This window comes from Coregonus lavaretus (assembly GCF_964263955.1).
Source record: "Coregonus lavaretus genome assembly, chromosome: 1".
NCBI lineage: Eukaryota > Metazoa > Chordata > Actinopteri > Salmoniformes > Salmonidae > Coregonus > Coregonus lavaretus.
In genome coordinates, this window is record NC_139988.1 from 85,974,020 (window position 1) to 86,001,345 (window position 27,326).

At 46.2% G+C, this 27,326-nt stretch overlaps 3 protein-coding genes across 3 annotated transcripts in view; 1 reads left to right on the forward strand and 2 right to left on the reverse strand.

The window, feature by feature from the left end:
- Window positions 1-7,253: 7,253 nt before the first annotated feature.
- LOC311147071 (peripherin-2-like) lies at window positions 7,254-17,644 on the reverse strand (the record flags this gene model as incomplete). The annotated part of the gene is made up of 3 exons (XM_084183689.1): window positions 7,254-7,460; window positions 14,700-14,946; window positions 17,064-17,644. 3 exons carry the CDS (start codon window positions 17,642-17,644, stop codon window positions 7,254-7,256), a joined length of 1,035 nt encoding a protein of 344 aa, XP_084039815.1.
- Window positions 17,645-19,479: 1,835 nt separating this feature from the next.
- Window positions 19,480-21,245, reverse strand: LOC311106719 (tubulin-specific chaperone C-like). Its single transcript, XM_084149123.1, has 2 exons — window positions 20,589-21,245; window positions 19,480-20,451 (listed from the first exon to the last, which is right to left on the reverse strand). The coding sequence occupies exons 1-2, from the start codon at window positions 21,165-21,167 to the stop codon at window positions 19,984-19,986; spliced, it is 1,047 nt and encodes a 348-aa protein (XP_084005249.1). The 5' UTR covers window positions 21,168-21,245; the 3' UTR covers window positions 19,480-19,983.
- Window positions 21,246-22,234: 989 nt separating this feature from the next.
- Window positions 22,235-27,326, forward strand: part of LOC311134287 (BRD4-interacting chromatin-remodeling complex-associated protein-like) — a gene marked incomplete at its 3' end in the record, with an annotated part of 9,852 nt that continues 4,760 nt past the window's right edge. The window contains exons 1-4 of the mRNA XM_084167921.1: window positions 22,235-22,278; window positions 24,700-24,756; window positions 27,073-27,118; window positions 27,315-27,326. The exon at window positions 27,315-27,326 is cut by the window's right edge and continues 37 nt beyond it. Coding sequence (XP_084024047.1) covers window positions 24,729-24,756; window positions 27,073-27,118; window positions 27,315-27,326 — 86 coding nt within the window. The 5' untranslated portion in view covers window positions 22,235-22,278; window positions 24,700-24,728. The remainder of the gene's footprint in view (window positions 22,279-24,699; window positions 24,757-27,072; window positions 27,119-27,314) is intronic.

Genomic DNA, 27,326 nt, shown 5'->3' on the forward strand with positions numbered 1-27,326 from the left:
GTTGTATAGCAATGATCAACAACCAATTTGACAGAGCTTGAAGAATTTTGAAAATAATAATGGGCAAATGTTGCACAATCCAGGTGTGGAAAGCTCTTAGAGACTTACCCAGAATAACTCACAGCTGTAATCACTGCCAGAAAAGCTTCTACAAATTATTGACTCAGGGGTGTGAATACTTATGTGCATTTAATATTTCTGTATTTCATTTTCAATAAAAACATTTATTTTTCTAAAAACATGTTTTCACTTTGTTATTATGGGGTATTGTGTGTAGATGGGTGAGAGAAAAAATACATTTAATCCATTTTGAAATCAGGCTGTAACACAACAAAATGTGGAATAAGTCAAGTGGTATGAATACTTTTTGAAGGCACTGTATGTTTTACTATACTTGTGAGGATTTTTGGGGGGACAATTGATTCCCTTTCAAAATCCTATTTTTCCTAACCCCTAACCCTAACCTTAACCCTAACCTTAACCCCTAAACCTAACCACTAATCCTTAACCCTAATTCTAACCCTTACCCTAAACCTAAAATAGCCTTTTTACAAGTGAGGACTGGCAAAATGTCCTCACTTCTCTGAATTTTAGTTGGTTTACTATTCTTCTGAGGACTTCTGGTACTCACAAGTATAGTAAAACATGTACACACACAAACACACAAATACACACACAGACTTAGAGGACGAGCTGTGCACAAACTTTGTTTAGATTTGTTTGGGGACTATCTGTTGTTGCATGTAGTGAATCGGTTATTCAATGCGTTTGTATGGGCTAATAGCAGTAAGGCCAACAATGTCAACAATGCTGTTTGTCCATTTGCCTTCAGAGGTATGCACACCTGTTTTACCTCACTCTCCGTCACTCTGGGGGATCTCTGAATGTGCGTGTGGCATGCAAGTGGTCTCTCTCTCCTCTCTCTCACACACTTTTCTTTGAATAAAATGCTAAATGAATGTATAGTTTGAATAATAATGCCTTGTTATTGGCAAGGCTGTACGTGTGTGTGTGTGTTCTGTCTCTGTGGACTAGCTGTTCTGACTCCAGTCTTTGTCCGCCACAGCTGTCTCACACTGTCGTTCCTCTGTCCACTCCAACACAGACATGGAGCAGAGAGAATATTCATCTGACACAAGCACACACTACACAGATAGAATATTCATGTCTTCAATCCCTTTCTTGCCCTCCCCCCTCCTCCTCCCCCATCTCCACCCACCAGGCACCACATCTAATTTCTCCTAACAATCAGATGTGTGTATTTAACATTCAAAACAATGACGGTCTTATACGTCTGATGGGGTAGGGGAGAATGTGTATGTGTGTGTGCATGTGTTTGTGCGCCTGTGTGTGTGTGTATACAGTATATGTGTGTGTTATTGGGTGATGTCGTTGGTCCAGCCTGGTATGGTATGATGGGTATTCAGGGCGGGGCCCAAACAATACCCCCTCTCATTAGGACACAAGACACTGACTAGCTACTAAAACATACTCACAGCAGACATCTCTCTCTCTCTCTCTCGATAAACATAGTTCAGAAAATGTTTATCTGTGTCTTTGATGGTTACGTGTTTGACCCCAGAGCTCTGCATTATGACATCACTAAACAAAGGACAAAAGTCCAGGGGAATACCAAAGGAGACATTGGGATAGTGATATCTGCTGTAGAATGACAAGATGAGGGAGCAGAGCAATACTTATCAGCACCAGCAGACTGCAGCAGAGGACAGCTTCTTTGAGTGACATCGGAAGTGACTTTTTTTGCTTACCCAAACCCTTTTCCTAACCTTAACCCAATTCTCCTACCTTAATTCTCCTAACCATCTGTGTAAGTTCTCCTAACCTGCTACGTAAAAAATAACTTCTGGTCGTAGCTGTATTGAAGTGGCGTGTTTTTAGGAATCTCACATCATATAGTACAAAGGGGAAAATTTTAACATCCATTTATGTCAAATTTTCACTTTAGTCTCCCACTGACATCAATGTATGACTAAGTGAAAAATTGCCTTAAATGGAAGATAGGATTTGTCCTAGTGAATCTGACAATACCTGGTGGTCTTTTACAAGCAACTCCTCTGTCAGATGTTATAAAGAGGATCTATGTAGGGTTGTGTAGGCTTCACAAAGAGATCGCATTCACCCCTAAAATAACAAAGGCCAAATACAGGTGCTTGATGTTGTACAGTTATTTGGATGTCAATCACAGCCATAGCCATAACCCTGTAGATTCCAGCATCTCCATTTTACTGGCCCGGGGAATTTCAGCAGCCCGTCCACTTCCACTGTAGTTCACTCCATGAAGGTTTAACCCCCTGAGAGATACTGACTGTACACATAGACCTACTATAAAGCTTTCATACCTACCCTTCTACTGACCCTAAAGCCACCTGATCCATTATGGAGCGATTTCATTAAATTCCATAATTTTGCATTTGTAACACACGAATGGTGAACGTGCATGAAGATTTTAGACATGACGTCATTGTTTTAGCACTATCCACTGAGTTTTTTAAACTACGGCATGCGACATGGTTCAATGTGCCAATAAATCAGCACAATCTACCATTTTGGTTTTTCAACTTGCCAGCATCTTGAAGCATGTATACTGTGCTAAAGACCATACAAAAATATAGTGATGGAGAGCAATGTTCAATAGGGCGAACTTAGCAAAATGAGGAATTTGTGGTAAGTGCATCTTTATGCGCCTCCGCTATTTAACCATTTAATTCACATATTGTATTTTTAAAAAACATGATTTTAAACTGAATCTTATGAATATTGCATACAGTTTTTACATTAAATTTCAATTGAATTCATTTACATTTTAGTCATTTAGCAGACGCTCTTATCCAGAACGACTTACAGTTAGTGCATTCATCTTAAAATAGCTAGGTGGGACAACCACACATAGATTTTTACTCAATAAAGGGGGGAAAGGGGTGAGGAGGGGGTGCGAAGGGGAGAGGCTGTGGGATTATTTAAGATACTCTTTAAAGAGGTAGGGTTTCAGATGTTTTCAGAAGATGGGCAGGGACTCTGCTGTCCTAGCATCAGGGGGAAGCTGGTTACACCATTGGGGTGCCAGGACAGAGAAGAGCTTGGACTGGGCTGAGCGGGAGCTGCCCTCCCGTAGGGGTGGGAGGTTCAAGAGACCAGAGGTGGCCTGCTGGTTTTCTGTTCTACCTGATAATGAATTGCATCCACCTGGTGTCCCAGGTCTAAATCAGTCCCTGATTAAAAGGGGAACAATGACAAAAAGCAGTGGAACTGGCTTTGAGGTCCAGAGTTGAGTTTGAGGGTTGTAGAGCATGAACCTGCAAGAGCCAGTCACTGCTTTGATGTTTGCAGAGAACGACAGGGTATTGTCCAGGGTCATGCCAAGGTTCTTTGCACACTGGGATGGGGACACTGTGGAGTTATCAACTGTGATGGAGAGGTCTTGGAGCGGGAAGCCCTTGCCTGGGAGGAAGAGCAGCTCTGTCTTGTCAAGGTTGAGCTTGAGGTGGTGGGCAAGTTGACCAAAGTTTAATATATTCAATTTCTCAGATGCATTCAGATTAAGTTTTAAAATTCAGTTATCTAAATTGAGGTTCATAACTTCAAAACAACATCCTGGTACTTTGCCAGCTAGGAAAGGTAGAAGAGAACAGATAGAATCTAACACTCTCTGTGGTAAACAGAAGGTATTGTAATAGACGTCATGCTGCTTGCTTAGCGGGTACCACTTTCCCCTGATTCAGCTCATAGCATCCCCACTTAGTGACGTAATTCCAGGGCTGTATAGTTGTTCTCAAGGCTGTCTTATGATGCTAATCCAAAGCCTCTTTAGGCCTCTTATCTGGTCAGACCTGCTGGTTAACCACAATACCACCTACTGTTGGCCTCTTTACCGCTGCCTGCAGCTACCCCACACACCCACTAACTACCCCTCAGGCCCCCACTCACTAGCTAACTACCCCACACACCTGCTAACTACCCCTCAGGCCCCCACTCACTAGCTAACTACCCCACACACCCACTAACTACCCCTCAGGCCCCCACTCACTAGCTAACTACCCCACACACCCACTAACTATCCCTCAGGCCCCCACGCACTAGCTAACTACCCCACACACCCACTAACTATCCCTCAGGCCCCCACTCACTAGCTAACTACCCCACACACCCACTAACTATCCCTCAGGCCCCCACTCACTAGCTAACTACCCCACACACCTGCTAACTACCCCTCAGGCCCCAACTCACTAGCTAACTACCCCACACACCCACTAACTACCCCTCAGGCCCCAACTCACAAGCTAACTACCCCACACACCCACTAACTATCCATCAGGCCCCCACTAACTAGCTAACTACCCCACACACCCGCTAACTACCCCTCAGGCCCCAACTCACAAGCTAACTACCCCACACACCCACTAACTATCCCTCAGGCCCCCACTCACTAGCTAACTACCCCACACACCCGCTAACTACCCCTCAGGCCCCAACTCACTAGCTAACTAACCCACACACCCGCTAACTACCCCTCAGGCCCCCACTCACTAGCTAACTACCCCACACACCCACTAACTACCCCTTAAGCCCCCACTCACTAGCTAACTACCCCACACACCCGCTAACTACCCCTCAGGCCCCCACTCACTAGCTAACTACCCCACACACCCGCTAACTACCCCTCAGGCCCCCACGCACTAGCTAACTACCCCACACACCCACTAACTACCCCTCAGGCCCCCACTCACTAGCTAACTACCCCACACACCCACTAACTACCCCTCAGGCCCCAACTCACTAGCTAACTACCCCACACACTTGCTAACTACCCCTCAGGCCCCCACGCACTAGCTAGCTACCTCATTATACCTGGTCCTTACATTACCATAATAACAACTACTGCTGTTCTGCTCTCTATAGGTCTCCCCTCTGACTTAATATGCCGATTATAAATATTACGGCCAAGGCTGCATTTAGACAGGAAACCCAAATCTGATATTTTTTTCCACTAAACTGAAAAAGATCTGATGTGATTGGTCAAAAGACCAATTAGTTGAACAAATATCAGAATTGGGCTGCCTGTGTAAGCGCAGCCTAAGTGAAACAGAATTTGGCCCTATGGAGTTGGTTGGCGACTTACTTGACAAAATATGTGATGATCGCCTATAGGTGAATAACGTTGTTGTATCTCTGTTGGTCATTGGATGCTCAGATGAATGACTGGCGTTGTCTGATTTATAGGATTTACTGCTTACCACTGGACACAGACAATCACATAATGTCATTGACAATTAGACAATAAATGTCACAATTAAATTAGTATATTTATCAAGGAAGTCTTGCAAAGGTGCTTGAATGACGACATTGGAATTGGTAATGTAGTTAATGGCGGATACTTTGTTCGCTTAACAACTAGAAACACATAGAACGTTGGAGATATGAAGTTGTGATTTTTTTTTTTTACATCTAAAGTCACAGAACACACATGCACACACACACACCCTTGTCCTTCAGTCTCCATGTGCAGGGTTGTCCTGTGTCCATGTGAATGCGATAATCTGATGATTACCCTGATCCAATTGGCTAAATCAGGCACCCCGCTGAGTTCCCAGAAGGCATTGCCGTTTGATCTTTGATCAGTCTTAAATAGAAACAACACAAAACCAATATGTCCAACTCTACTTCACAGGGCTAGCTTCCTTTATTAACATTTTAATTTACACAATGGCCTCATCATCTTTCTACACAACATACAGAAAATAAAAACAGATGGATTTCTCATGGCAAAACATTTTCTTTACAGTAAATAAAATAATTTAGATGAATTACATTGTTTAAAAAAGTAATGTATCAATACTAGACTATTTACAAAGACAACAGTAGCCTGGGCGTTGGTCTGTAAATGTGTTGGTATATACCGTAGCTCTTGATAGTCCAATAAGAGAATGCTGATTGGACCTGCTGAGTGACCTCACAGAGCAGGGGGCTGGGGTCAGAGTTCAGGGGTCAGAGGTCAGGGGTTTAGCTGCCAATCTCAAATGTCCTCCTCAACTTTGGGGTCACCCCTGGTTCACCCCCGCCACGTCTCCTTTAGCCCCTCCCCCCCAAACTTCAACAACATCGGGTTAGTGTAAAATGGTTCCACCTCTTCCAGCCCAGGAGTCTCCAGCCCTCCCCCCAAACTTCAACAACATTGGGTTAGTGTAAAATGGTTCCACCTCTTCCAGCCCAGGAGTCTCCAGCCCTCCCCCCAAACTTCAACAACATTGGGTTAGTGTAAAATGGTTCCACCTCTTCCAGCCCAGGAGTCTCCAGCCCCCCTCCATCTCTCAAATTAACAGTAAGAAATGAAGGATTTTAAAGAGGTGATGTCTGGGGTGTTACAGTCCTTTTCTTTGGAATTTGCTATGAATTATTTAATAAGAAAAGTGCACTACAGGTGGATCAAAAATATATATAAAACTCACTCTTCCTTGGGCTATGAATTAACCTTTAACCTTTCCACTTTAACCTCCTCTCTGGGAGGGGGAGCGGGTTGCATCACAACCACCAGCCCCACACCATCCTTAAAACATAACATACCTGCTTCCCTGACCTTACTCTTAACCTGTTAAAATTACATAGGAAACATAAATGTTCTCAGTACAATGCAAAACATCTGACATGACAGTGGGGGGTGTTTTGTTTCTCACCCTCGTTTGATTAATAATGGGATAAAAATAAAGTTATAAAATATGAAATTGAGCAGAATTATGCAGAATGTAAGAAAACACACAGAGAAAGCCTCCCATCAAACGGGAACTGAAGCAGAGTAGCAAAGTTGGGGTTGGAGGAAGTCTGTGTGTGTGTGTGTGTGTGTGTGTGGAAAAAGTATGAGTGTTAGAAAAAGTGTGTATTGTGTTTGAGTCTGTGTGTATTGGATTGGGGGAGGGCATATTGGAAATTGGTTATAATGTAACTTATACATACATTCATGCATTCGTACATTCAAAATGTCGTAAGTGCTGACATGTACTAAAGAGTCCATTTGTGTCCATTTCAGTTTTCCCTTCAGATGGACAGAATTGTGTGTGTTGTGCATGTATGTGTGTATTATGTGTGTATTTTGTGTGTATTATGTGTGCATTATGTGTGTAATATGTGTGAATTATGTGTGTATCATGTGTGTATTTTGTGTAATAAATGCAAAGGAGGTGGTCAATCTGCCTTTCTTCCCTTCGGTGGGAGTGGTCTCAATTTGTGTCAACGTGTCTTGTTCAGCTCACCGTGGCGACACCATCCACTCCGGCCTCGTCCACTACATTACCCTTGCTCATGGCTTTCATCTTGTCCATAATATCAGTAAATGTCTCCTTCACCGTCTTCTCCAGGATCCAGCCTTCACTCTCACTTTCTGGGTCCTCTGGGTTGGCCAGGTTGGACAGGGAGGTGTTCACGTACTGTAGGCCGATCGTCACAATAACCTACAGGGTATGGAGAGAGACATGTATTAGTTACAGCTAGCCTGGGCTAAGACTTACAGCTAGCCTGGGTGTAGAGCTACAGTATATATGGCTTGGGTGAAGAGCTACACCTGGCCTGAGGTAGAAGCTAGCTTCAGCGACATGCTCATGTACTGGAAGTGAAAACCCACCATAACTAAACCTTATCCCACATTAACCAACCTACAGGGGTAGACACTGAAAGAGATAGCTATAGCTGTTAGCGCAGGCTGACGCGTCTAACGGAGCACACCAATTAACATTCAGCAACTGAAATATAGCTTTGCTTATGTTCCAAGTCAACGCATCAAACCCGTCTGAAGCAAAGAGTTAGCTAAAAACAGAGAATCACACTGACAGGGAACAGGCAACAGCAATCATAAGTTCGCTACACCGGCTAATGTAGTAGCATCTGTGTAGGCCTACAGGACCGAATAAAAGACACATACCCCATTCCACTACTTTGACCCTATTTGCTCCTGCACCATGCCGAAGGCCTGGGAGGACTGGACACCACCACTCAACACACCCTGTAACTCTTCTGAAGTCAAATCTCGTATGCCCAAATACTTCTCTGCAGCTGCCACCACAACATCTATTTTCTGTGATTTACATTCCACTTCTGCGGTAGAGTTGATAACCATTGCTATGAACGCTAAGAAGCCAGCCTTACTGAAGCCCGAAACACCCTCTGACACAAACTACTACTCACAGGGATCCTCTCAAGACCCCTCACCATTGACCCATCCTCCTCTACTTTCTTCACTGCCTCAGTATATGACACCTTCTGCACTACTCTGACTCTGGCCACCTCAACCTGCCTCTCTCACACCGGACACTTCCGAACCCCAGCAACATGAGCACCCCTACAGTTGACACACACAACTTTATCCACCAAAACTACACATCCCTCTGTCCCATGCCCTCCTGCACACTTCCCACATCTCAGAATCTCCCTCCTACACACTGCGGTGACATGACCATAAACGTTGCACCTAAAGCATTAAAGCTCTAACAGGATAACTGATAACATGACTTTGTCAGTAGAGACTGACTCAAAAGGACAGACAATGACTCCTCTGTTTCACCACACTCCCCATCAGGTCTGCGTCGCACCAAACAGCGGGCATCACAAACACCAGGAATTTTCAACTTCAATTGCTCCACCTCCACACTTAACGCTACCCCAGAAATCACTCCTTTCAATGGTGATCCTGTTCCTGATAGCAAAGCACGAAACAGATCTTGACCCAAATTACGTGACACGGAGCGCCTGCTCCCTCTGGTCAGAAGAAACACAAACAAATATCACAAGTCCACTACAGGTTACCTTCACTGATTCCCACCCTGAAACCACAAATGGATCCGCCAAAAGACAAGGGTCCACTTTCTCCAAAAATGTCACTCCTATTGGACCAGATTATTTTTTTATCATGTCCAACGATGCCAAGCTCAGATTCCAAGAGCTTCACGACACCTTCCACCAACCTACCCTCATTTACTTCAATTTCTCCTCCAGAACTCGGACTGGAACACGGCTCACTCTTTTTGCACTTGACACCAATCTTCTTCGACACCCCATCTCCATTTTTATCACCATCTTCCTCAGATTCAAATCCAACCTCTGCTTTCCTTATTCTCTTCCACCTCCTCTTCCTCTTTTTACGCCTCAGAAATCCCCCTTTATGTGTCCCTGTCCCAATATTCCTGTTCTTGTTCCATGATTCCTCTTCAAAGCCATACGGCCGTTGCAAACTCCTCCATTTTTTTGTTTCTTCTTCCGGTATCACTCCAAACTATCTGTGTTTTTGATTGGTCATCTTATAACCGCCAGCATTAGATCTAGAGTCTGATTTCTACTCCTACTGCTCTTTCCTCATCTAACCATGTGTTCTCGCATACCCCGAGAGCATCTGGTCAGCGCGGCGGTGGCACATGAATCCTCATCTCTCCCAAGTGGACATGCTCTCTTTTTCCCCTGACCCATCTGTCTATCTCCTCATTTGAATTCCATGCTGTCACAGTCACTAGCCCATTCAAGCTTAACATCCTTGTCATTTATCGCCCTCCAGGTTCCCTTGGAGAGTTCATCAATGAGCTTGACGCCTTGATAAGTTCATTTCCTGAGGATGGCTCACCCCTTACAATTCTGGGTGACTTTAACCTCCCTACGTCTGCCTTTGACTCATTTCTCTCTGCCTCCTTCTTTCCACTCCTTTCCTCTTTTGACCTCTCCCTCTCACCATCCCCCCCTACTCACAAGGCAGGCAATACGCTTGACCTCATCTTTACTAGATGCTGTTCTTCTACTAATCTCACTGCAACTCCCCTCCAAGTCTCCGACCACTACTTTGTATCCTTTTCTCTCTCGCTCTCCTCCAACACTACTCACTCTGCCCCTACTCAGATGGTAATGTGCCGTCGCAACCTTCGCTCTCTCTCTCCCGCTACTCTCTCCTCTTCCATCCTATCATCTCTTCCCTCTGCTAAATCCTTCTCCTTCCGATCTCCTGATTCTGCCTCCTCAACCCTCCTCTCCTCCCTTTCTGCATCTTTTGACTCTCTACGTCCCCTATCCTCCCGGCCGGCTCGGTCCTCCCTTCCTGCTCCGTGGCTTGACGACTCATTGCAAGCTCACAGAAGAGGGCTCCGGGCAGCCGAGCGGAAATGGAGGAAAACTAGACTCCCTGCGGACCTGTCATCTTTTCACTCCCTCCTCTCTAAATTCTCTTCCTCTGTTTCCGCTGCCAAAGCCACTTTCTAGCACTCTAAATTTCAAGCCTCTGCCTCTAACCCTAGGAAGCTCTTTGCCACCCTCTCCTCCCTGCTGAATCCTCCTCCTCCCCCTCCCTCCTCCCTGTCTGTGGATGACTTTGTCAACCATTTTGAAAAGAAGGTTGACGACATCCAATCCTCATTTATTAAGTCAAATGACACCGCTGGTCCTGCTCACACTGCCCTACCCTATGCTTTGACTTCTTTCTCCCCTCTCTCTCCAGATGAAATCTTGCGACTTGTGATGGCCGGCCGCCCAACAACCTGCCCGCTTGACCCTATCCCCTCCTCTCTTCTCCAGACCATTTCCGGAGACCTTCTCCCTTACCTCACCTCGCTCATCAACTCATCCTTGACCGCTGGCCATGTCCCTTCCATCTTCAAGAGAGCGAGAGTTGCACCCCTCCTCAAAAAACCTACACTCGATCCCTCCAATGTCAACAACTACAGACCAGTATCCCTTCTTTCTTTTCTCTCCAAAACTCTTGAGCGTGCCGTCTCTAGCCAACTCTCCTGCTATCTCTCTCAGAATTACCTTCTTGATCCAAACCAGTCAGGTTTCAAGACTGGTCATTCAACTGAGACTGCTCTTCTCTGTGTCACGGAGGCTCTCCGCACTGCTAAAGCTAACTCTCTCTCCTCTGCTCTTATCCTTCTAGACCTATCCGCTGCCTTTGATACTGTGAACCATCAGATCCTCCTCTCCGAGTTGGGCATCTCCGGCGCTGCTCACTCTTGGATTGTGTCCTACCTGACAGGTCGCTCCTACCAGGTGGCGTGGCGAGAATCTGTCTCCGCATAACGTGCTCTCACCACTGGTGTCCCCCAGGGCTCAGTTCTAGGCCCTCTCCTATTCTCTCTATACACCAAGTCACTTGGCTCTGTCATATCCTCACATGGGCTCTCCTATCATTGCTACGCAGACGACACACAATTAATTTTCTCCTTTCCCCCTTCTGATAACCAGGTGGCGAATCGCATCTCTGCATGTCTGGCAGACATATCAGTGTGGATGTCGGGTCACCACCTCAAGCTGAATCTCGGCAAGACGGAGCTGCTCTTCCTCTCGGGGAAGGACTGCCCGCTCCATGATCTCACCATCACGGTTGACAACTCCATTGTGTCCTCCTCCCAGAGTGCAAAGAACCTTGGCGTGACCCTGGACAACACCCTGTCGTTCTCTGCTAACATCAAAGCGGTGACCCGATCCTGCAGGTTCATGCTCTACAACATTCGCAGAGTACGACCCTACCTCACACAGAAAGCGGCACAGGTCCTAATCCAGGCACTTGTCATCTCCCGTCTGGATTACTGCAACTCGCTGTTGGCTGGGCTCCCTGCCTGTGCCATTAAACCCCTACAACTTATCCAGAACGCTGCAGCCCGTCTGGTGTTCGACCTTCCCAAGTTCTCTCATGTCACCCCGCTCCTCCGCACACTCCACGCATCTACTACAAGACCATGGTGCTTGCCTACGGAGCTGTGAGGGGAACGGCACCTCCTTACCTTCAGGCTCTGATCAGACCCTACACCCAAACGAGGGCACTGCGTTCATCCACCTCTGGCCTGCTAGCTCCCCTACCTCTACAGAAGCACAGTTCCCGCTCAGCCCAGTCAAAGCTATTTGCTGCTCTGGCACCCCAATGGTGGAACAAGCTCCCCCATGACGCCAGGACAGCGGAGTCACTGACCACCTTCCGGAGACACTTGAAACCCTACCTCTTTAAGGAATACCTGGAATAGTATAAAGTAATCCTTCTACCCCCCCTCCCCCTCCCCACCCCCCCATAAAAAATAAAAAAATAAAAAATAAAAGTGGTTGTCCCACTGGCTATCATAAGTTGAATGCACCAATTTATAAGTCGCTCTGGATAAGAGCGTCTGCTAAATGATGTAAATGTAAATGTAGTTGGTCCCTCCCCCAACGTAAGACATCCCTCCACCTCTGACAGGTCATGGCTAGAAGGGATCCAGCTTTTGTCAAAAGTAGATTTTTTGGCATTTGATCCCTTTTCCTAACCTTAACCTAATTCCCCTAACCTGCTACATTAATTCTCCAAACCTGCTACGAAAAGTCAAATCTGACATTAATTTGACAAAAGCTGGATCCCTTCTAGCATGACCCCTCTGACAAAGCTATAGGTAAGGTAAAACCATGGAGACAGTTGCGTAACCATGGCTATTCCAGGTAGGAGATCTCTCCGGTTGTTTTTATCCCTGATAAGCTTCAGCAGATTGAGTCCAAGTCCATGTTTTCAGGACAAGTTAAAGAGCAACTGAAGGCAATAAACAACTTCTCTGGTAGAAAACGGCCTATGTGGCATCCATATTAGTCAGAAACATTTATTCTCGTGTCATAATTGACTACTACAAAGTGTAAATAGGAGAGATTTGGTCATTGAGTCAGTCTCGTCCAAAACAGAGATTTGCAAGATAATTAGGAAAAAATGGAATGTCACAGAATGAAGGGTACCATAACAGTTTTCCTTGGGTTGGTCCTGCCCACAGCTGACAGCACCCAAGTATTTATCAATTCAGAGTGCAGCTGCACATGGCCCTATCCTAATGACCATGGTCAATTTGAAATGTTTGATATTTGATATCCATATGGGACTCTTTAGGGACCATCAGTAAATTACACAATGTACACGGGACAATATAAATGTCAATAGCTCCAAATTTCAATGACTTAAAAACCTCAAACCAACTATAAATTGTAGAAATTCATATACAAATATTGAAAGCATTTAATGAGACAACAAAAACATGTGCAACATGAAAATATTATCTCATTTACATAGTGTAATTTATTGATGTACCTAACTAGCCTAGCTATCCAAAGCCAAAACAATTTTGACAGTTCCAGACACAAGACCTGAGCCCTGTACATGGTTTGAGGAGTTAGTGAAGTAACTTTGGTCAACTGAGTTCAACTCGAGATAACTGGTACCACGAAAGTTGCTCACCTTTCAGCCAGGTAACAAATCCTTCATCCCGCTATTCTGAATGAAGTGTCCGAGCTGCGAGTTAAGGACCAATGAAATCAGATTCCCTCCCTCTCGCAAAGATTGCGTCATCATCCCTTTAATTTGACGAAGATGATTGATTAAATATGTTATTAATAATAATAAAAAAGTTTTTAAAAAAGTAACGTTAAAATACCTATCACGTTACACATTTAGTAATGACAGAATGCATTTGAAACTTTGCACAGAAACTTTTGCTTTTATTGATAGGTGTGGGGGAAAGAGTGCTTGTGCATTGAAAAGCACGCCAAAGACGGCATTAACGATAACTAAAACCCTGAGTAGATCTAGCTTAAATCATAGTATACACCTCTGGTCAGATTGTTTCAAGTTATCTGGAAGGGTGAGTGAATGTAGCTGTGTACTGTTTTGGCAGAGTGAAAGTACAAACGCTTCCTATGTTCGAACACACACACACCAGAGACACCCACATCAAAGCCTCCAATATCCAAGTCTCGCTCTCAGTTGCGCTTCCTAGTGAGGTGAATTGAAACCAAAGCTAAATCAGGAAGTTCAGCCCTCTTTAAATACTGCAAGTTTTCTAGAACAGAGCTTTTCCATCAGTATTAATACATGTATTACAAATACCAATAAAATACTAAAAAACAGCAAAGATGCCAATTTTGCAATTTTACAGTAACACTTTTCTCATACCTTTTAAGTGAATTTATTCTGAAAAGAGAGCGTTGCACCACGAAATACACAGCGTATGTTCAAGGGCCGCCATTTAGCTGCGTAGGACGGTGGGGGTTGCAGACTAGTGCCAGTCGAAAGCAGTAACACACCTGCCGAAAGCAGTAACACACCTGACAAAAGCAATAAGACACCTGCCAAAAGCAGTAACACACCTGAATCAAGTGGAGGTGGTGGGGGGAGGTGGAGCGAGGAGGTGGAGGGAGGTGAGGAGGTGGATGGAGGTGGTGGGGGAGGTGAGGGAAGTGGAGGGAGGAGGTGGAAGTGGGGGAGGGAGGTGGAGGAGGTGAGGGAGGTGGAGGGAGGAGGTGGAGGAGGTGAGGGAGGTGGAGGTGGTGGGGGGAGGTGGAGGGAGATGAGGGAAGTGGAGGGAGGTGGAGTAGGTGAGGGAGGTGGAGTGAGGAGGTGGAGGGAGGTGAGGAGGTGGATGGAGGTGGTGGGGGAGGTGAGGGAAGTGGAGGGAGGAGGTGGAGGGAGGTGGAGGTAGGTGGAAGTGGTGGAGGGAGGTGGAGGGAGGTGTGGAAATGAACATTGAGAGTACAGGAGGACACTATGCCAGGAATTCTGGATCTAGCCAGGCATCTGGGGCATCTTTGTCAACTCTCAGTGACAAACTTCATCACAAAAAACACCCCACGCCTTTTAACAAGCGAGTGAGAGGGAGTATTTAGTGCCACTTCATTTGGATAGTCCATCTGTAGATGCTCTACAGACTATATTTTCTTACCTCCAGAATAGTGACCAGCAGCACCAGGGCTCCTATGGTGTTCATCATGCCGCCGTAGTAGGAAATCAGAGCGTCGCGGCAGCCCCGTTTCCAGATGTTCAGGTCCTCAGTGTGGTGGTCATAGGAGTAGTGGGCCGTGTTGTTGGTCACCTGGTACTGGATGCAGGGCCGCGGGGAGCTGGGGTTACAGCAGCTGAATGGAACGGCATCCATCAGGTACTTCCCATCCACGTTGCTGCCGATACGACTGGGGGGTGAAAGGGCAAAGGGCAGAGGTTAAGGTGTTATGGCTTAGGGTCAGTGTGTTGTGTGTTAGGCTCAAGGTCTTATGAGGTAGCCATTCATCAAGTACTTCCCATTCTCATTACTGCTTAAGCGACTGGGGGTCAGAGGGCAAAGGGCAGATTTTAGGGTCAATATATATAAAAAGCACTACCCAATCCATCCATCCATCATAATGTACTGTAAGCGTGATGAAGTCCTAGTGAACTATCGGTATTTAGAAAGGTAGTATTAGGCTGAAAGACCTGACACAACCCTGACACAACCTAACACTGCTTTTTCGTGCAGTTTCCATGATAGAGGGTTTGCAGTGCTTGCATTGTTTCTGACAGAGCTGAAATCAGTTCACAGTGTACCTGGTAAAGAGAGGATTATGAAGGTCTATCAGTCTCTCACATGCTGTTTGAATGGAATTAACCGCATTAGCCCCTCTCTACTGGGAATACTCTGCTCTCCTCACATTGGATTTGGGAAGAAACAGTGCAAACGATTACTGTCACATGCTTTCCAACAAAGGTGCACGAGCCAACTGAGAATGAAGAATGTACTCTGCTTACATTGGGAAGGAGCGATGATACTTTCACTAAATCTCGGTCTCCAACACAAACAGATGAGCACACTGAAGATGAGAAAAACATTCAGCAACTCTCATTGGACACACGTCTTCATTGGAAAGACATCTATCTGCCACGGACTCAGAAATGACAACCAAAGATTATGGAAGATCAAGATGCACACCACTTACGAAGGATCTCTCTCAGAGTGACTTTCCTCTCCTACACTGAGAGGGCATTTCAGAGGATGTATTGAAATTAAATTCATAAATTGATGGTTGATCCATTACTTCGAATGAGGATGAATTGCCTAAATGGAATTAGTCTGCATACTAACTAATCGATGGCTGGATATACAGTAGTAGCTAGTTAACCTAGTTGTGGCTTGTCAACATAGTTGTAGTTGACAGGTAATCAATCAAGCAGTTTGTTGATCGTCTGAGTAGATAGGGATTATCCCCATAAAGTGAGACTGACTGGACTGACCGTGACAGCGGTAATCTCTCTGATTCTGTAGCAGGAAGTGTGCATTTGGCCTTTGGGTGGTCTGGCAGTGGGGTTTCAACTGTGATTGACAGTTGTAGGGCAGTTCTAAATCAGAGTCATGCAAAGAATAGTCTGAAGGGATCAGAGATGAGAGAGAGTGACAGGGATATGAATAATTTCCAGTCATTCCCAACAACACAGACATAGAATAACACTCCGTTGGGAATACTGAAAATGCATGATAACGCTGACACAGACCAGGGATAGGCAACTCTAGACAGGACCGATTTGCTGAATGAGGTGTATTAAAGTAGGGCTGGAGCCACTAAGAACTCACAGGATCACACACACACACACATTCACGCAAACACATGGGTGGGTGCATGTACACCTTACACCACTTATGACGAAAACTGCCCCCTTTGACAACCACAAATACACACTTGGTATGACTTACACTGAAAACCAACACTTCAAACACCTGCATCCAAACACACCTTACACCTGACACACTGCAAAACAGACCCCTGCATCATTCCCCTTCAACTCTCACAGAAAGCTGACCCCTTTCCCCCCCACCATTATCGCTATTACTGCACACTAATGACTGAATCCCCTTCCCCCACCTCCCATAAGCCCAACACTGTTCAGTAACCCTTTAAACAAACCCACATGCACACACCACCATCACCACCTCTAACACTAAAATCTCAAATCCACTGACCCTGTAACCCTCCTTAACCTTATAACAGAAAGTGACCCTTTATCTTCCTTAGCCTCCCCCTCCTCGCACCTGCAATCCATTTACACTGAACACCCATTAAGAACAGTGAACCCCCCATAAACTAACTCTGCAATCTCCATTCATAACATTTGTTGGTGTGGGCCTATGATAGAGGCATCTTATTTAAAATAAAACTTACATCACTATGTTTAACACTGATCTAAGGTCAGTTTTGCATGATAACCACCTAATGGATAGGGATAGGGTTGGGTTAGCTTTAGAACTGATCCTAGATCTGTTGCTAATATCATGACTCACTCTTTTACTTCCTTGGCACCAAAGTCCAGGTAGCGGTTGCTGACCCACTGGATCTCGAACCAGTCCCTGAAGTTGTTGTTGCCGCAGCAACGGAACTCCATCTGCATCTGGTCCAGGGTTCTCTTCATGTAGCAGTGTCCCGGCGTGTCCGTGTCCTTGTAGAACTTCAGGGCGTTCTTCAGGCCCTCAGCCAGTGTGAACTGGAGAGGGATCCTCATTAGGAAGCAGAGCAGAGCCGTCAGCACCAGGAGACAATTGAAAGCCACACAGGAGACAAGGAAGGATTTGAGCATGGGCTTCCACCTTGAGAACTTGATGGGGTCCAGGGAGTCATAGCAGATCTTGCCTCCCATGGCATTGATCCCACAGGCCAGCAGCCCCACGCCGATTAGTAAGTTAGGGACAAAGTGGCTCTCGTTGTTGTCCATCATCTCTGAGCGCTTACGCAGCTCGATCTTAAAGAACAGCCCCATGCTGAAGACCAGCACGCCTGCCATCACTGAGAACCAGTACATCAGCCATAGGAACTGGGCTAGTTTCACCCGCTTCTTCAGGTCAAACTTGACCTTCATTAGTGCCATGGTGGCAATTTAGGGAGACTCCTAAAAGGAAAATACACTACTGAGAATTTCAGCTGTTCCCGTTAGGTGGTTTCAGCTGTTGATTCCCCGTTAGGTGGTTTCAGACGTTCTCTCGGTCTCTCAGTCTCTCCTGCAGCTCGTCCAGCAGGGCAGGGGTGTCAGCACAGCCAATGATCTGTAATCCATCCCAGAGAGAAGGAGCAGAGGTAAGGAAAGAGGAGTGCTGTTATTACTTCACGGCCCTTTCCTCTCCCATAGCAGCAGGACCCTGAAAAAGAAAACTCACTAAACTCACCCAGACGGATGACAGAACACAGTATCGCACTTTCCCCGGTTTTCCCCCTTGCCTCGGTCCCAAACTTTCCCTCCAAAAATGTCCAAATCAACAGGTGAGGCTAATTGTGATGTCCCTTTCACTGGCTGGAGGAGGATTGAGGAAGATCCTCCAGATTCCAGGCGGAGGGGAGGTGCGTCATGTTAATCCCCTGTGAGCAGCCTGATCCCATTTACAGAAATCCCTCTCCAGAAGATGAGCCTGGCCGTAAACTGCTGCCAGGATACATAATTGGTTTGAACGTTCACATGGTCATGGTCGCCCCGATTGAATGCACCGGGGGCCGGAAACGAGGACAGTTAATGGTTAACGGTTAACGGAGAGCAGGGAGGTGTAAATAAGATGTGCTGCGATGTTGACATGGGTCCCTGGGTTCAGACGAGGCAGGTTTTTTGCAGTAGAGTCACTGAGACGATTCAATAAAACCAACCAAAAAACCTGTAAGCACCTCACAGACAGGCTCTGGAAGAATGGATCCTTAGAGTTGCTCCTACAAGTCTCCCCATGACCCACTTAGCTCCACCTGCATTCAGCAGCCAACATCAACAACCTGGCAGTCTCTCACCAGAGGGGTCTACTACAAAGCAGGATCAATGAGTTAGACAGATACATTTGATCAACAACCAGAAATAACTATTGATTTTCTGGTTCATTAAGAAAGCTAAACTGAGATGTGTTTTGGGCTGTTAAGACAATTAAACCATGCCCATTTCAAGCTTATATTTCTAAAAAAAAGAAAGTTATTTTAGTTGGCTAACTCATCGATCCTGCATTGTAATATACCCTGCTGTAGTAAGGAAGCAGGCAGATTTAGCTATGTAGGTGTTTATGTGTCTGCACTGAATGAACTATCTGTGTAATGCTGATGGCAGTTTGGTGAACCAACAACGAACTTCTAAAGGGGGCCTCTTCACTGCACAGCAAAGCTAGGATTGTGATGTGTACACTTCATAAGAGAAGGTAGATGTGTGTGGTTATGTGAGTGTCAGTGCATTCAATTAACTACATGATGGCAGGTGTACATGTGAGCTGCACAGGGACGCACAACAGGCCGGCAGACCTGATATGACATCTTCAGTAGTTGGCAGAACTTGTGACAGAGAGAAACCAGAGGAGCATACTGGTATTAGAGTACCTGAGGGCAGAGATCAGCTCTGTCACTGCTGCAGTACCTCTAATACATGTTAGCTTTCTCATGGGAAGAGTGGTGACAGGATGTGGAAAGGGGAAGAAACAGTTAGGGGCAGTTTCCCATACACAGATTATGGAGAGTCCCTATTGAACTTGCTTTTTAGTCCAGGACTAGGCTTAATATGCGTCCAGGAAACCGCTCCAAACTGTTTTATTAAAATATTTCATGTAGATTTTAGTCATTTAGCAGACGCTCTTACCCAGAGCGACTTACAGTTAGTGAGTGCATACATTTTTCATACTGGCCCCCTGTGGGAATCGAACCCACATCCCTGGCGTTGCCCACCATTAAAGACAAACATAAGAAACTGACAGATTAGTTGGTGTCACCCAAACCCTTTATTTACATTTTTAGTAACACTCACCAAGACCACTTCGTCAGATGAGAGAACAGTGACTGTTTGTAAACATATTAAGGTGCTGCATTTTTTTCCTAAGGACTAAGGTGGTCCTTTCTGATTAAATGAACGTGTAACAAACGGTGTTAGTGACATTACCTGTTGTTAACATTCTAATTGAACTGCTCAGAGTAGGGTTGTGAGAAATCAGTAATGTGTAAACCTTTTCTCCCTGTGAGTAAATATTAAAAAGCTTTCAGGCAGCATGAACGACATGACAATATTACCCTGTCAGGACATTATGAAATAACCCATCAGCATTAAATCATATGAAAAGCAAAGTAGCATAAGGCTTTGTCACCATCAGGGCTGAGTGATTGTTGTTGTGAAGTCAACTGCATAAAATCTAGAAAATAAGAAAACACTATTCATTTGTTTGACTGAAAGGCTCTTTCTTTCTTTCTTTCTTTATGTCTCTAGGAGTCCCATTCAGTTCTTCTCTCAGCTTCTGGGATGACAGACCAGTTAGGTGATTGGGTCCCTATGGCCAGCCAGTTAAAATCATCCACCTGGTTCCAGTTGTTCCTGTCCCGGTCCAGACCAGACACCTTAAAGTCCTGGTCCAGACCTGTGTAGGACCAGGCAAAAGGGGCGAAGCGCACCCCTTGACAGTCTTCTATGATGGCGCGGCTGGTGACGTGCAGATAGACCTGTGTGTCGGTGGTGTGGTGCGTCCGTAGCTGCTGACAGGGGAAGGAGAGGGTGCTGCCAGTGCAGTGGTCCACGAATACAGAGCTGGAGACCGGCCCTGAGAAGATCTCACAGTTCTGGACGTGTTTGATGTGGACGGTGCTGGGGGAGCCCAGGAGTCTGACCTTGCAATTGGTCAGGTGGGTCAGGAGAACATCCTGTTGTTTGATCTCCTCACCTGACTTGGTCAGCACCTGCCAAAAACAAAAAGTGGTCATCAGACATTTAAACTACACACCTGCAAATGGTATAATCTACACCACAATTGACTAGAGACAAACATTCTCATGAGAAATGACTTAATTAAACTTGTTATGTTAGGGACTTTTACCTGGCACTCAAAGTGGGAGAAGCCGCACTGCTCTGGGGGGCTTATGGCTCCGTCCACTTTAGTTCGGCCAGAATCCTTAGGCGTTACAGGTGGCGCTGGGTTCGCGACAGGTGGATCTACTTTGGGTGCATTTGCTGCGCGCGACCTAAAGGAGAACTTCTTCTTGGGGATAATCTCGTCTCTCTTCTCGGCAAGAGAGTTCTGTAGTTTCTGGAGCGCCATCTGTGCCTGTCTCAGCTCGTACTGCGGTAAAAACACCATGCTATCGTTAAGAAACTTCTGGAGCTGTTGTGCTTTAGTAGTCACCTCCTCTAAGGTTTGGGTGGCAAGGGCGCGGTCAGTAGCCCCGGAGCAGCCAGCCAGTAATTTCTCGATAGCCGCCCTTTCACTGCCGAACGTCGCGGTGAAGAACCCACTCTTCTCCTCCGTGACAGACTGGCTCTTTTTCTCCTCTTTCTTTCTCTCCACGTCCTCGAGCCTATCCTGTTCCCGTTTCAGCATCCTCTCGGGGATCTTAACGCCGAACTCACTAGGACCAGAGTCCCCGTTTCGCTGACAAATACCACTCTCCACATCCATGTTTTTGCTTATGTTGTTTGTACCGGCAAATGCGGAAGAGATGATGTCGCTTCGTAACAAACGGCCTTCTCATTGGATAAGTCCCTCCCCTCTTGTGACTATACTGTCATTTAATTGGTGGATTATGGAACGCTGTTGACTACGTTCTCCCCACGCCCACGAGAGCTAGTGTCAGCCAGACCACACAGGTTCATACATGATTGTTTCTGCAGCCCATAACAAATATCCATCTATAATGATTCCCATGTTGCCTTACTGCGAAAACAAATGGAAGGATTCCTGGGTTTTAATCTAGGCGAATAGAAGACAAATCTCAGAATAGTAAAATAGTATATGTGTCACCTTCACAGTAGATGTAGAAGAGTATATTGATTCCTCAATGTCACACCCACCTCACTTTCATATACAGTAACTTTGTATTATTATGCAGGGAGGAATAACTGCACTCTTCCAAAGTAGACAGCTGTAACTGTTTGATGCATGCAACTGTTTGATGCAAGTATATGAAATGGGTCTATATTATGTGGAATAGAATAGGCCTACATGAATTCACACAATGTACACCAGAATAGATTGAATTACAGTATATGTAGATGACCCCAATCTCTGACTGAAACATGGTGTACAGAGCAGCACTATGAATAGGATGAATAGGATTACTTATAAAATCTGTTGCCGCCCTCCTATATGCCCCTGGAGGGTATATGAGTGGAATAACGCCCTCGTTTTGATCTCTTTATAGTCACAATGTGCAGGCAATCCTCCTCAATTACTTTATCAGCCACATCAAGGTGTGGCATCTATTAGTGACCTGCCCCCTACCGTTCATAATAGCCAAGTCTACAGTAAAACAATTTCCTATTCATATGGGAGAATTATGATGTAACTGTTATGAAAGTAAAAAATAATAACAATGAACGGTAGAACATAGTTTTTCAGTATTTATAGTTTAGTGGCTATTTGGTTGTCCTATGTGAGTACTATAGAATATTGCAATGCTATCTGTAGAATGCTCTGATGTTGCTGCCTTCTGCTGGAGCGGCACTACCCCGACTACCCGTGCTGTGATGGCGAGGAAACCCCGTTGACAAGGCACTGCTTTTTCATGACGGTGAGTTTCCCTTTGAGTGTATTATAATTTTGTGATAAAATTTCAAGGAAAAAACACACACAACCTCCTTCCTCCCTTCCTTCTGGGGGGGAATAGAGTGAGAGAGGAGAGAAATATATCTGAGAGAACAGGGACAGTGAGAAAAATGTATGAGTGGGAGAGGAGGGAGGAGGAGGAGGAGGAGGAGGGGGGAGCAAATTAAAAGTTGCCAAATGGAGATATTGGGTTTCAAGAAGAGTGAGACAGGAGTAATGGTTTGCCTTCTTTCAGTCGTCTTTATGTTATGCTAATCTAAATAAATATTGATGTCTCGACACTGTTTAGTCTGTTAGCCGTGTCAACGAATTCTATCCGACGATTCTAAATAGGCGACAACGGAGCTAACCTAGAACAGGCCGAAGTTTACCATCCAAAAAAAATCCGCGGTCAAATAAGTAGCCGGAAGAGCTGCTTGATGAAGAAGACTCCGCGCTCTCGTAAATTCCACGAATGAAATACGTCTGTTCAGCAAATCGAGAGAAATGTGACGTTTTGCATTGCATGCTGGCAGACGAGCTAAATACTGTAGAAGTCAAATGGTAGCCTCCCTCGTCTACCCCAACAGAGAACGAGCACGTCAGCTAGAGGCTGGGAGGACAGGCTTTTTGTGCTCGAATGCGATTCAGTCTATTTTTGGACATAAAATCGCAAGCTGTACATTAACTGGCTTTCTAAACCACGCCAAAGGTTGAGCGCTGTGCCACGACTGTCGTTGTTAGCTAGCGGTTCGACTCAGCACAATGCTAAGATTTGGGAGGGTGTTATTGCGATGTCGGAATTCAATTGGAACAAAATGTTTCGACTATTCTTCGGATGAGCTGGTTTAGCTATCTCTTCTTCTTATACGCCTACTCTGACCACTGGGCGAGGTGTAGGAGGGGGAGAGGAAATGCTATATTTTGTGTTTCTTTTTGCATTTATTGGCCAGCTAGCTAACTGACAACGTTTTGGCTAGCTGCTTGTTTTCCCACATTCTGTCAACTTTAACTAGTCAAATCTTCGATATTTCAAAGGCAACTGTCAGGCCTTTTTGACACTGCGTGTACATTTGGACAGTTAACGTTTTTTGACACGTATATATTTTATTTTTAGTGGTGCTAGCTTGCCGCTATGGCATAAAATAACCCCAATGTTGAAATGGGAAGAGGGACATTATAAAGCTAGCTAAGGTTAGCCAGTCGAGTAGCCAACGTTTACTACGACGCCATCAGGTTCTTTTCAACTAAAATTCGTTAAAAGGGTAACAACAGACTTGAAGGGACCATCCAAGAATGCGTGTATCGGTTTAATTTGTGAAATAAAATGTATTGATTTTGTTTCCTTTTTTGGGGGGTGGAAAGCTGCATATAAAGTGCCACGCTTATCTGCGTATGCTAGCTAGCTAGATGTCATGTGAAGGACAAAAACAGGCTAGCAGACCAGATATTGAAAATGCTACTAGTTTCACAATTTCAAAACGGCCAGTTAGATTTTCGGATCAACTATAGTCATGCAATTCCCTACATCGAACTACTAAATTGTAGCTGAGACTTTGTCGCATTGCTTTTTGAACCTCATCAGGCTATTCTTTCTCAAACAAAGATGGTGGTGGAGTCGCCATTTTGTTTCAAAGACTTGCTACATTTTTGCACAGACTGAAACGAGAAAACGAGGCTACATCACGGACTTGATACAACGTATCAGACTTGTAATTCGACATGTCGTCGAATGAATTATACAAATAAGTCAGAAAAATTCATGTTGCTGCAATTGGACACATCACAGTATATTAGGCCCCCTACACTGGCATTCCATTTTTCAAAGCCCCACCTTGTTTAACCCTTGCATTGCAGCTATATGAATGAACCAAATAACAGGTTCGCCTTGAGAATAGTCCCAATACTATTGCTATTCACTGTTTTATGTCCCCTTCCGCCATGATAGAAGGTCAACATCATAGGAGTTAGTTCTGTGGAATGTTGGCTATAAAACAAAGCAAATGCTTTCTAAACGTTCAACTCTCAAACAACCTTTAAATTGAACAGGGTGGAGTTATTTACACCGATGGCCATCTTCATTCTATGGGAGGTGACAGGAGAGACGACCAATGTGCAGGAGGAGGGTAGTGTTCGGGAGCGTCACTTTATCGCGGTCTGCTGTAGCTCAATTGCTAGAGAACGGTGCTTGCAACGCCAGAATAGTGGGTTGTATGCACACGACTGTAAGTCGCTTTGGATAAGAGCATCTGCTAAAATGCCATATATTATTACTCTCAGGGAATCTGGATACTAGGTGGAGGGATAGGGGCAACACTGCACATACTGTTCTCTTAACCTCTCTCTTTTCCTGTATCTCTCCCATCTTTCTCCCATCTCTCTCTCACCCTGCCCCCCTCCACTCCAGCACAGAAAATAAAGGGTGGTGGTTAATTAATGATTCCATGCTGGCTGTCAGAAGGCTGTGAGTGTTTTATTGAGTCCTCACAAACTGTCACCACACACCACTTCCTCTGTATTGGCCCACTGCCTATGTTTCTACATTACTTTCCTTAACTCTTTAGTGCTCAGTAGCATTCATAAGAATTGTTGCAGCAATCTAGAATAGTAAGAGGGGTTTAAATAAGAACACTTATATTGCATTTGAGATTTTTAGCATAGTAACAGAATGTATACAGTTAAAATCCTAATAGAATATCTCCCCCTTCCACTTATCCTTCCTCCCATTACACATATTTTTTGTCACTTCATCCCTCTCTCTGCTCTCATCCCACCCTCCTCCCACCTCATCCCTCTCTCTGCCCTCATCCCACCTCATCCCTCTCTCTGCTCTCATCCCACCCTCCTCCCACCTCATCCCTCTCTCTGCTCTCATCCCACCCTCCTCCCACCTCATCCCTCTCTCTGCTCTCATCCCACCTCATCCCTCTCTCTGCTCTCATCCCACCCTCCTCCCACCTCATCCCTCTCTCTGCCCTCATCCCACCTCATCCCTCTCTCTGCTCTCATCCCACCCTCCTCTCACCTCATCCCTCTCTCTGCCCTCATCCCACCTCATCCCTCTCTCTGCTCTCATCCCACCCTCCTCTCACCTCATCCCTCTCTCTGCTCTCATCCCACCATCCTCCCACCTCATCCCTCTCTCTGCCCTCATCCCACCTCATCCCTCTCTCTGCTCTCATCCCACCCTCCTCTCACCTCATCCCTCTCTCTGCTCTCATCCCACCCTCCTCCCACCTCATCCCTCTCTCTGCTCTCATCCCACCCTCCTCCCACCTCATCCCTCTCTCTGCTCTCATCCCACCCTCCTCCCACCTCATCCCTCTCTGCTCTCATCCCACCTCATCCCTCTCTCTGCTCTCATCCCACCTCATCCCTCTCTCTGCTCTCATCCCACCCTCCTCCCACCTCATCCCTCTCTCTGCCCTCATCCCACCTCATCCCTCTCTCTGCTCTCATCCCACCCTCCTCCCACCTCATCCCTCTCTCTGCTCTCATCCCACCCTCCTCCCACCTCATCCCTCTCTCTGCTCTCATCCCACCTCATCCCTCTCTCTGCTCTCATCCCACCCTCCTCCCACCTCATCCCTCTCTCTGCCCTCATCCCACCTCATCCCTCTCTCTGCTCTCATCCCACCCTCCTCTCACCTCATCCCTCTCTCTGCCCTCATCCCACCTCATCCCTCTCTCTGCTCTCATCCCACCCTCCTCTCACCTCATCCCTCTCTCTGCTCTCATCCCACCATCCTCCCACCTCATCCCTCTCTCTGCCCTCATCCCACCTCATCCCTCTCTCTGCTCTCATCCCACCCTCCTCTCACCTCATCCCTCTCTCTGCTCTCATCCCACCCTCCTCCCACCTCATCCCTCTCTCTGCTCTCATCCCACCCTCCTCCCACCTCATCCCTCTCTCTGCTCTCATCCCACCCTCCTCCCACCTCATCCCTCTCTGCTCTCATCCCACCTCATCCCTCTCTCTGCTCTCATCCCACCTCATCCCTCTCTCTGCTCTCATCCCACCCTCCTCCCACCTCATCCCTCTCTCTGCCCTCATCCCACCTCATCCCTCTCTCTGCTCTCATCCCACCCTCCTCCCACCTCATCCCTCTCTCTGCTCTCATCCCACCCTCCTCCCACCTCATCCCTCTCTCTGCTCTCATCCCACCTCATCCCTCTCTCTGCTCTCATCCCACCCTCCTCCCACCTCATCCCTCTCTCTGCCCTCATCCCACCTCATCCCTCTCTCTGCTCTCATCCCACCCTCCTCTCACCTCATCCCTCTCTCTGCCCTCATCCCACCTCATCCCTCTCTCTGTTCTCATCCCACCCTCCTCTCACTTCATCCCTCTCTCTGTTCTCATCCCACCCTCGTCCCACTTCATCCCTCTCTCTGCTCTCATCCCACCCTCCTCTCACTTCATCCCTCTCTCTGTTCTCATCCCACCCTCCTCTCACTTCATCCCACCTCATCCCTCTCTCTGTTCTCATCCCACCCTCCTCTCACTTCATCCCACCTCATCCCTCTCTCTGTTCTCATCCCACCCTCCTCTCACTTCATCCCACCTCATCCCTCTCTCTGTTCTCATCCCACCCTCCTCTCACTTCATCCCTCTCTCTGCTCTCATCCCACCTCATCCCTCTCTCTGTTCTCATCCCACCCTCCTCCCACCTCATCCCTCTCTCTGCCCTCATCCCTCTCTCTGCCCTCCTCCCACCTCATCCCTCTCTCTGCCCTCCTCCCACCTCATCCCTCTCTCTGCTCTCACCTCTCCTCTCCCAGGTGTCATGGATGATGAGGACGATCGCCGTCTTCTGGATATTATAGGGTAAATCTATCTATAACAAATAAATCACAAACACTGTCTATAACACATCTACAAACATCTAACACTAAGGCATTCATAATGGCAGGTGGAACAGAGAAGTATGTTGCCCAGGGGCTACGAATGTTAACTAAATTGCATTAACAAACAAAAAAAGTCTGATGGTCCCTGACTCGAGCTCCCTCCCTCTCTCCTTCAGAGATGTGCAGGC

What these genes read in the sequence shown, in the direction of transcription:
- LOC311106719 (XM_084149123.1), bottom strand. Translation starts at nt 21,167, where the DNA reads ATGGATGTGGAGAGTGGTATTTGTCAGCGAAACGGGGACTCTGGTCCT. An exon ending in TCTCCCACTTTGAGTGCCAG is followed by an intron (nt 20,452 to 20,588) that starts GTAAAAGTCCCT and finishes TGTTTTTGGCAG; the next exon opens with GTGCTGACCAAGTCAGGTGA.